The 11,163-nt window shown below is 37.7% G+C and overlaps 1 protein-coding gene across 1 annotated transcript in view; it reads left to right on the top strand.

Annotated features, from left to right (window-relative positions):
* The first annotated feature begins 2,368 nt into the window (after positions 1–2,368).
* The window catches only part of LOC143044450 (uncharacterized), a 127,284-nt gene continuing 118,489 nt past the window's right edge, over positions 2,369–11,163 (top strand). Inside the window, exons 1-2 of the mRNA XM_076216474.1 lie at positions 2,369–2,422; positions 6,542–6,614. Of these exons, the coding sequence (XP_076072589.1) occupies positions 6,557–6,614 (58 nt within the window). The 5' untranslated portion in view covers positions 2,369–2,422; positions 6,542–6,556. The remainder of the gene's footprint in view (positions 2,423–6,541; positions 6,615–11,163) is intronic.

Below are 11,163 nucleotides of genomic sequence, written 5' to 3'. Positions count from 1 at the left end.
CATTCTACATTTACCCGGGGGATACTCACTATATATATGATACTGGGGCGGGTATGTTCCGACAAACGGGGTTGTATTTTTAGCTAAATTGTCTGAAATGGGGTTTTGTATTTTTCTCCTTGCATTTGAAGGGGTCATATTTGACTGTCTAGAACGGGGTATTATAAATACAATGTTACACTAGCTATTGTTTCTGATAAGGGTGAATGTTTGGTACCATTAAAACGTTTAAACCCGCTGCAATTGTTTGCAACTGTCCTAAGTCAGGAATCTGATGTTGGTTTTCCCGTTTGAGTGGTTTTACACTAGTAACATTTGGGCCCCTTATATCTTGCTGTTCGGCGTGAGCCCAAGGCTCCGTGTTGAAGACCGTACTTTAACCTATAATGATTTACTTTTATAAATTATGACCGTGATGGAGAGTTGACTCATTGGCACTCATACCACTCATACCATATCTTTTTATATCTACTCAATTGAAAACAACGTTTCAACCTAAGATTGCGTTCGATAAAAATCGCAATTTTTACACGTGTGCATGTAAAACAAATTTCTTGGTAAAGGGTCTAAATACAGCACAAAAAACATTTTCCAAAAGACCAAAACGGTGAAAAGGTATATTTTAACAGAACGGGTATTTCAGAAAAAGCTATCGTTAAAGATCTATTTTTCATTTGTCATGCCCATTTCATATAACCTTTTACCTGAATTTACAACTTCTACCAAAGATTTGATATCCATGCACATGTTAATCAATACATAATTTGTATGATCCGAAGGCAGACTATTTTGACGGGACATTATTTTTTTTTATATCAATATTCATTTCTTGTGTTGAATCTTTCGTAACAGTGGACAAAGTATAAATTCCTTGTGAATCACGGTGTTTACTTAATGTTTCAAACCACCATTGAGATAAATATACAAAGTCGGGATATATAAACATAGTGGTGATAGATATGGAGTTCAGATAAATATATACAAAATGGGGATAGATATACATAGTGGTGATAGATATAGAGAGTTGAGATAAATACACAAAATGGGGATATATACATAGTGGTGATAGATATATTAAATGATTAGAAAAAACCCCGCACAAATGAAACGGATCTTTATTATTTCACTGCGTCTAAATTATTTTCTAAACTTATGGAATTGTGAACACAAATACCTTCAGTTGACGTTAATAAGCATGACGTACATTACACGTAGGAACGGGAACCTGTCGTGAATTTAAAAATGATGAAACAGACTACTGCCGTCTATCGAAATAAAACCGTTATTTTTTTAAAACTAAATATTCCTTTTGTCACCACAGCTATTATGTACGTATCATATATATCCTCGTGTAACTGTTATGTGTTTTCGTACTAATAACATTTTTCACTGCCTACGGTTTTCACTGCGGTTGAGTTTTTATACAAGTGTGTACTCAAATTTTAAAAGCATGTTCTATCGAATGTTTTTAGGTATCTAGATTTTTTTGTCAAGACTTAAAATGTACTAGTTACAATTTTTTATTGTTTCCGATTATTTTGCGATTTTCGTATTTCAAAAAACGGCGTCATATGTTTTCGTATGAAGTGAAAACTTGATCAGTACACTGACAGGAAATGACAGTCACTATAAAATCCGAAAATGAGTATTTTCTAAAGTCGTGGTTCTGGTAATTGCTTGAATCATAAAAAAAAGTTATTTAATACTTTATAGTACTAAAAATAACTAGTAAATAGTTTTTGGTTGCTGTTTCTTGTGCTGAAATTGTAACATTATGATTTTTTTTTCCAGATTGGCACTAGTTTTCTACAAAACAACTATTCTAGTGATGCATATTTTTGACATTAAATAAAAATGGCTAAACAGGTCAGTTTTATTGAATTTGTTCTAATAATCCTTAAAAGCGACTTTGAATATGTTTTAAAATTGGAAATGTTGTTCCATAGATAGAAACCGAAAAACACGTCTTAATATACGTGTGTGCAATCAAAACCGATGAAATATGAATGATACGAAAACATTTGACATACGAAAACATATGACACGAGGATATGTCAATACAACACTACGATTCAAGATTCTGTACTTCAAAGTAAAAGAGGGACGAAAGATACCAGAGGGACAGTCAAACTCATAAATTAGTAATCTTCACGTTTCATAATGGGCCAAAAGTTTGACCCCATGTCAGTTTTGAGAAGTTACAAAGGCCCATTGACACAGAACTTGTAAAAAATATCAGCAGTTTTGTCTATTTAACAATTTACCCAATCCCCATTGTTGATCTTTTTCGTGATGTAAATGGTACGGAAAATGTCCGGAATATTACGGCTCTTTTCCTAATTTTGCATGACGTCACTGCAGAGTGCAGTGCTAAATAAAGCGTACATACAACTGGCATTACAGTTACAAGCAGTTGAGATAGGTAAGATGAAAGAAGTTTGTCTTTTGTTACACGCATATTTAGTCACAAATCAAAGCTTTCTCTAACCTAGACCTATGGTGATGTCACATAATATACAGGCACTTGTTTAGACATGTAGAACACAAAAGGTATCCGTAAAATGTTGACGTCACAATAAAAATTCAAAATGCACCTTTAATATCGCTATAAATCCCGGCTGACCCGGGGCTGACCATAGACTGGCCTAGTCCAAATGACTATGACATCTTGTAAGGCTATTGTATTTTTTTTTCGACAGGAAGACGTCAAAGCAAAAATTTAAAATAGCCTTCCAAGACGTCATACATGCATAATTATTTGGACTACACAGTGCCGCTTAAACTATTGACGTCATACAACGTCAACAATCACTTTTCCATTGTGGTGTCAGATATTTTGTATTATGACCACGTGATTATGACATCTGATCAAAATTTCACGGGAACCTGTGTGATGTCCAGTAATTTAAGGCAACAATATCACTGTTCCGGATGGTGTTTTATTTTTTTAAAAAGTCGTTATAACGACTTGGATATTAAACTTGTTATAACAAGTTAGCTAGGGGGGGGGGGAATTTTGAAATAAAACAAACAAAATTTCTTGACCCCCCATAATATTTCACTATTTTTTTTGATCCCCCCAGCCCCCAGCCCCCAGTAAAACATTAAAAAAAATTATCCCCCCCCTCTATTTACATATGAAAATTTTAACATCAAAAACATCAAAAACACTTGTAATTTCAAGAAAATATTGAAAATGAAAACATATTTGAGAGAAAATTGTCTTGAAATAGGGCTTGTCCATAACGATATAAGGCCTTTCCCATGAATATAAGTAGGTAGTGCAAGCCAGTGCTTTTAGTAGTTTTTTCTGACTTTTTTTCTAATTTCCTATATTGTGCTATAAAAGAAAAATAAAAGATCCTAACTCAAAAAATAACTTTTTAAAACAGCAGTCTTCACGCTGAGTGGCAGCCCAGGCAGCCCAGGCTAGTAAAATTGCTCTCGGGCCTGTAAAAATCATATCTACAGGCCAACAGAAACTAACTAAAAAATTTCAAAAATTGAGCTCCGGGCCTGTAGATTTAAAAGTTCGTCGTGAAGACTGTTTTAAAACAGTAACAACACATTATATAATATTTACTATAAAAAAAAAAAGAAAGAGAAATCTATAATATGAACGCTGCTTAAACTTAAGCTTTACGTACGGCCTTATTGAAACCTCAATTGAGTCACTAAACTTTTATATGGATAGTTTATGCTTTCAACTATTCAATTACTCATTTATTGTCACATTTCATTCATAAATGTGTGATAGTAACCTTAAAATTTTGATCTATTAGCCTAAAAAGTACTTTTGAGATATAAATGGACCCAAAGGGATCTTGTTATGAAAACAAATGGATACATTGTGGTGTTCTTCATCTCAGAATCATTATATTGTGTATCAATATTCAAATTCAGAGTAGATAAATATTTAATCATTTATAGGAGAATTTATTGCTGTACACTATGTTTTTCACTATATTTTTTCATAATGTGGCGTGATTTGTATGTTTTGACAAAATTTTGCACAAATGGCTGTAGATTTCGTTTTGATTTATACTTAATTTCTCTCAAACTAATCAGCTGATTAAAATAAGTTAAGACTTTTTAATTTAGTTATCAAAGTGAGTGAAATACATGTATAACGACCGAATTATTTGGATAATGAAGCTGCAGCTTCCTACATCACTAAAGTCTAGTGATGTCTTACTTTAATAATTGTATACTTAAAGATACTTAAAGATGTTTTCCGGTACAGGATCCTCACGTCTCCTCTTCACCAGACTCATAATCATATGAATGATGTTAAACATATATTTTGATTTGACTGTTGTACTGTTCTTCTAGACACTTTTTCTCTTGAAGTATGTAAAATACAGTACTGATTTTCATGTGTCAAAAACCTCGATCCCCCACTTTGTATTAAAAAAAAATTTGAACCCCCCTTTTCCACATACAGAAAAAAACTTGACCCCCATGTATTTTGACCATACCCCCTCCACCTTCCCAGATAAAAAAATGATAAGTCCCTAAGTTGTTTGAACGAGTTAACTAAAAGTTGTGTAAACAAGTAAGCTAAGTCGTTAAAACAAGTAAGCTAAGTTGTTATAACAAGATAAATATGCAAAGTCGTTATAACAAGTTAGCTTAGTCGTTATATGGACTAAAAAAATAAAACTCCACCCTCACACTAACCGGCTACTTTATATGATACAAATAATAATTACAACTAAGTTTTATCAGTTCACGTCTCAGATCTAAATTCTGAAATAATTGTTTTATCGTAACCGTTTCCTTATCTGTTATGCCCGGTAACGGAAGATTTGCACAAGGCATTGTAAAATATGCATATATCCTACAAGGTTTAGACCCATAAAAACGACATATGAGTTTCCATTTAAGCACAGTTATGACGATTAAAATACTAACTTGTAATACTTTAAGATTTCATTTGGACTATCACTTTCCCAGACAAAAATCGGTTGAAAAAAAATCCCAGAATATCCCTATAGTGCCCGCTTTTGCATGTATTTATCTGATAAAAGATATGTTTAAAGGCACATATTAAAAAAAAAAAAAAAGAAAAGTGGCCTGGCCTGGTCAACCAGAAGAAAATTTATTTTCAAACAAGTGCCTGTGCTATTTTAGCATTTTATCCCTTTTTCCTCTGGTTCCCGCCCTGACTTCCGTTTCCCTTCAAACTGAATCTACTTATTTCCGTGTTAATAATATTATACATCTGACTTAGTTGAGTCGACTTCAGTTTGGCAATTTTCAAGTGAACACTCGAACCTCGACAAAAAATCTAAGAACGTGAATGCGAAAAGACAAGTTCAGATATGAAATTGTGTATCTTCTTCACGGAAAGTATCTTAGTATAGTTCATGTGTAGTAAGTTTATTCGAATTAAAACGACTAAAACCATTCAATAAAAGTGTTTTGAACTGGCTGCTTCTGTATTGGCCCTGTTATAGATTCTCGATGAGCTGTACTGGCCCTCGAGTCTCGGGTCCAATACAGGTATGCTATAACAGGGCCAAAACAGAAACAGCCAGTTAATAACATTTTTATTGTTTTGATCTAAATGTTTAGTTGGATTTGAACTGAAGATGTATGAGATGAAATGGAAGCAGACATTTCACGCTTCTGTGCGGTAGATGTGTCACGAACATAGTTTTGGACACTTTGCTCATTCCTATGGCCTGTAAATAATAACACTATGTTTAGCTTCAAACCCAGAATCAGTTAAAGCGGTATACCCTGTAACTGTTGCTTTCACACTGTTATTTGTATAAATTTTGCAGAGATTTGCTGATTGAGAAATATTTTTCATCATACTTCCAAAAGTGTTTTTTTTCCGAGAGTTGAAATTTCACAGTCTCTTGACTGGTATTTTTTGCAAACACCCCTCCATATTAAACATGATATACATGTATCTGTTCATAGTTTTTCTGTCTTTTGTGACACTGGATTTCCCCCTCCCAAGATTAGATTAGGATTAAATATAATGTGAACGGTAACTGGTTTTATTTGAATCAAGGATTTGTATATACTATACAAATCCTTGTTTGAATCGATTCAAATTAGATCGAACAGAGCGGAATCTGACACGTTCTTTTGATATGGTGTCTAAAACCACTCGTAAAATGGCCACAAAGTATATACCTATTGAGTAAAAAAAAAGCAGAAGAATGTGTAAAAACTTTAATTAAAAGTTCACATGAAGAGCAGGATCTGCCAACTACTCTTCAGGGAGCACCTGCATGATACAATCACCCCCGTTTTTTTTGGTTTGGTTCATTTTAGTTCTCAGTGTTGTGTTAAGTACATTGTCTGTCCTTTAGAAGTTTTTCGTTCTTGCCATCTCGTTGAAAGTTTGTTTTGAAAGACGGGAAACGAAAATAATATATAGATATCATCATAAACATACATCTATCCTCTTCCAGACAAACACGGTCTAGAATATGCATTGTATATATATAAAATATATACCCAATATAGGCCATTTAATGCGAGATTCGTCCCTTTCTCTCTATTCTTTCTTTTATTTTTTCAGGTCCATGACATAATCATGTTGCAAAAGATATTTTTTCTATTGACTTTTCTTCTGGACGGATCCAAAGCAACACGTAAGTTTATCCTGTATGTGATTGATCATGATTTAATGCAGAAAACTCACTGAAAAGTTACAAATATATGGATAGAGGATGTGCACACAGTACCTGGCCGAATGTATTCGTTTCCTACATTTTTCGCTTTATATAATTCATATAAAAACACATTTGAAAAAAGGTGATTGTTGTTTGATTTTGACTACTCTTTCAATCAGTTTAATTGAGGCCTAAGACTGGCATGTCAGTAGCTACTAGTAGCCTTTTGTTAATTTATGTATCATTTTGTTTAGTTACCTTTGTTACCTATTCTGACTTCGGACTCGGACTTCTTTTGAAGTGAGTTTTACTGTGTGTTTGTTTTTTCTACATTGGCTAGAGGTATAGTGGGAGGGTTGAGATTTCAAAACAACATGTTTAACCCCGCCGTATATTTGCGCCTTAGTCCAATATTAGGAGCCTTTGGCCATTGTTAGTCTTGTATGATTTCAATTTTAGTTCATTTATATACAATCTAATTAAAAACTGATCTCTCATGCTCCCGTTTTCTGATATGTCGCGTGGAAATTCTAGCACGAGATGAGTAATTCAAAATAATTCGATGAGATGAAATACATTATGTACCATTTAATCCAAATTAATCATCATCCTCTGGAAGTGAATCTTTGGACTTCAAAACTGCATGTACAAAGAGTATAAGTTTAAAATGGATAAAGGTATTAAAACTCTTGAATCTCATGTTATGAATGACTGTGGACTGCCAATACTAAGAAAAAAAATGTACAAACATTTTGAGCTAATATTAACCATTGCGTCAGTAACTCTCGAGGATGGCCAACAGCCCTTAAGTATTTTGAGCCAAAGATTTTATATGTTTATCTTTACTTAGAGTGAGACCTCTTGGTCACCGAATCCCCTGTCTACAGACTACTTAGAGTTAGACCTCTTGGTCACCGACTCCCCTGTCACCATACTACTTAGAGTTAGATCTCTTGGTCACTGACTCCCCTGTCAACATACTACTTAGAGTTAGACCTCTTGGTCACCGACTCCCCTGTCAACATACTACTTAGAGTTAGACCTCTCGGTCACCAGACTACTTAGAGTTAGACCTCTTGGTCACTGACTCCCCTGTCAACAGACTACTTAGAGTTAGATCTCTTGGTCACTGACTCCCCTGTCAACATACTACTTAGAGTTAGACCTCTTGGTCAGCGACTCCCCTGTCAACAGACTACTTAGAGTTAGATCTCTTGGTCACCGACTCCCCTGTCACTATACTACTTAGAGTTAGATCTCTTGGTCACCGACTCCCCTGTCAACATACTACTTAGAGTTAGACCTCTCGGTATTCGACTCCCCTGTCAACAGACTATTTAGAGTTAGATCTCTTGGTCACTGACTCCCCTGTCAACATACTACTTAGAGTTAGACCTCTTGGTCACCGACTCCCCTGTCAACAGACTACTTAGAGTTAGACCTCTTGGTCACCTAATCCCCTGTCAACAGACTACTTAGAGTTAGATCTCTTGGTCACTGACTCCCCTGTCAACAGACTACTTAGAGTTAGATCTCTTGGTCAACGAATCCCCTGTCAACAGACTACTTAGAGTTAGACCTCTTAGTCACCGAATCCCCTGTAAACAGACTATTTAGAGTTAGACCTCTTGGTCACCGACTCCCCTGTCACTATACTACTTAGAGTTAGACCTCTTGGTCACCGAATCCCCTGTCAACAGACTACTTAGAGTTAGACCTCTTAGTCACCGAATCCCCTGTCAACAGACTACTTAGAGTTAGACCTCTTGGTCACCGACTCCCCTGTCAACAGACTACTTAGAGTTAGACCTCTTGGTCATCGATTCCCCTGTCAACATACTACTTAGAGTTAGACCTTTTGGTCACCGACTCCCCTGTCAACAGACTACTTAGAGTTAGACCTCTTGGTCACCGACTCCCCTGTCAACAGACTAATTAGAGTTAGACCTCTTGGTCACCGACTCCCCTGTCAACAGACTACTTAGAGTAAGACCTCTTGGTCACCGACTCCCCTGTCAACATACTACGTAGAGTTAGACCTCTTGGTCACCGAAATCCCTGTCAACAGACTACTTAGAGTTAGACCTCTTGGTCATCGATTCCCTTGTCAACAGACTACTTAGAGTTAGACCTCTTGGTCACCGACTCCCCTGTCAACATACTACTTAGAGTTAAACCTCTTGGTCACCGAACCCTGTCAACATACTACTTAGAGTTAGACCTCTTGGTCACCGACTCCCCTGTCAACAGACTACTTAGAGTTAGACCTCTTGGTCACCGACTCCCCTGTCAACATACTACGTAGAGTTAGACCTCTTGGTCACCGAAATCCCTGTCAACAGACTACTTAGAGTTAGACCTCTTGGTCACCGACTCCCCTGTCAACAGACTACTTAGAGTTAGACCTCTTGGTCACCGACTCCCCTGTCAACATACTACTTAGAGTTAGACCTCTTGGTCACCGACTCCCCTGTCAACAGACTACTTAGAGTTAGACCTCTTAGTCACCGAATCCCCTGTAAACAGACTATTTAGAGTTAGACCTCTTGGTCACCGACTCCCCTGTCACTATACTACTTAGAGTTAGACCTCTTGGTCACCGAATCCCCTGTCAACAGACTACTTAGAGTTAGACCTCTTAGTCACCGAATCCCCTGTAAACAGACTACTTAGAGTTAGACCTCTTGGTCATCGATTCCCTTGTCAACATACTACTTAGAGTTAGACCTCTTGGTCATCGATTCCCCTGTCAACATACTACTTAGAGTTAGACATCTTGGTCACCGAACCCTGTCAACATACTACTTAGAGTTAGACCTCTTGGTCACCGACTCCCCTGTCAACAGACTACTTAGAGTTAGACCTCTTGGTCACCGACTCCCCTGTCAACAGACTACTTAGAGTTAGACCTCTTGGTCACCGACTCCCCTGTCAACATACTACGTAGAGTTAGACCTCTTGGTCACCGAAATCCCTGTCAACAGACTACTTAGAGTTAGACCTCTTGGTCACCGACTCCCCTGTCAACAGACTACTTAGAGTTAGACCTCTTGGTCACCGACTCCCCTGTCAACATATTACGTAGAGTTAGACCTCTTGGTCACCGAAATCCCTGTCAACAGACTACTTAGAGTTAGACCTCTTGGTCATCGATTCCCTTGTCAACAGACTACTTAGAGTTAGACCTCTTGGTCACCGACTCCTCTGTCAACATACTACTTAGAGTTAGACCTCTTGGTCACCGAATCCCCTGTCAACATACTACTTAGAGTTAGACCTCTTGGTCACCGACTCCCCTGTCAACAGACTACTTAGAGTTAGACCTCTTGGTCACCGACTCCCCTGTCAACAGACTACTTAGAGTTAGACCTCTTGGTCACCGAATCCCCTGTCAACATACTACTTAGAGTTAGATCTCTTGGTCACCGAAATCCCTGTCAACAGACTACTTAGAGTTAGACCTCTTGGTCATCGACTCCCCTGTCAACAGACTACTTAGAGTTAGACCTCTTGGTCACCGACTCCCCTGTCAACATACTACTTAGAGTTAGACCTATTGGTCACCGACTCCCCTGTCAACAGACTACTTAGAGTTAGACCTCTTAGTCACCGAAATCCCTGTCAACAGACTACTTAGAGTTAGACCTCTTGGTCACTGACTCCCCTGTCAACATACTACTTAGAGTTAGACCTCTCGGTCACCGACTCCCCTGTCAACAGACTACATAAGAGTTAGATCTCTTGTTCACCGAATCCCCTGTCAACATACTACTTAGAGTTAGACCTCTTGGTCACCGACTTCCCTGTCAATAGACTACTTAGAGTTAGATCTCTTGGTCACCGACTTCCCTGTCAATAGACTACTTAGAGTTAGATCTCTTGGTCACCGACTCCCCTGTCAACAGACTACTTAGAGTTAGACCTCTTGATCACCGAACCCCCTGTCAATAGACTACTTAGAGTTAGACCTCTTGGTCACTGAATCCCCTGTCAACAGACTAGTTAGAGTTAGACCTCTTGGTCACCGAATCCTCTGTCAATAGACTACTTAGAGTTAGACCTCTTGGTCACCGAATCCCCTGTCAACATACTACTTAGAGTTAGACCTCTTGGTCACCGAATCCCCTGTCAACATACTACTTAGAGTTAGACCTCTTGATCACCGAACCCCCTGTCAATAGACTACTTAGAGTTAGACCTCTTGGTCACCGAATCCCCTGTCAACATACTACTTAGAGTTAGACCTCTTGGTCACCGAATCCCCTGTCAACATACTACTTAGAGTTAGACCTCTTGGTCACCGACTCCCCTGTCAACATACTACTTAGAGTTGGACCTCTCGGTCACCGACTCCCCTGTCACTATACTACTTAGAGTTGGACCTCTCGGTCACCGACTCCCCTGTCAACATACTACTTAGAGTTAGACCTCTTGGTCACCGACTTCCCTGTCAATAGACTACTTAGAGTTAGATCTCTTGGTCACCGACTTCCCTGTCAATAGACTACTTAGAGTTAGATCTCTTGGT

Source organism: Mytilus galloprovincialis, chromosome 9 (genome assembly GCF_965363235.1).
Source record: "Mytilus galloprovincialis chromosome 9, xbMytGall1.hap1.1, whole genome shotgun sequence".
Lineage (NCBI taxonomy): Eukaryota > Metazoa > Mollusca > Bivalvia > Mytilida > Mytilidae > Mytilus > Mytilus galloprovincialis.
The sequence above is the reverse complement of the archived record's forward strand: the minus strand, read 5'-3'. Positions and strand labels throughout refer to the sequence as shown.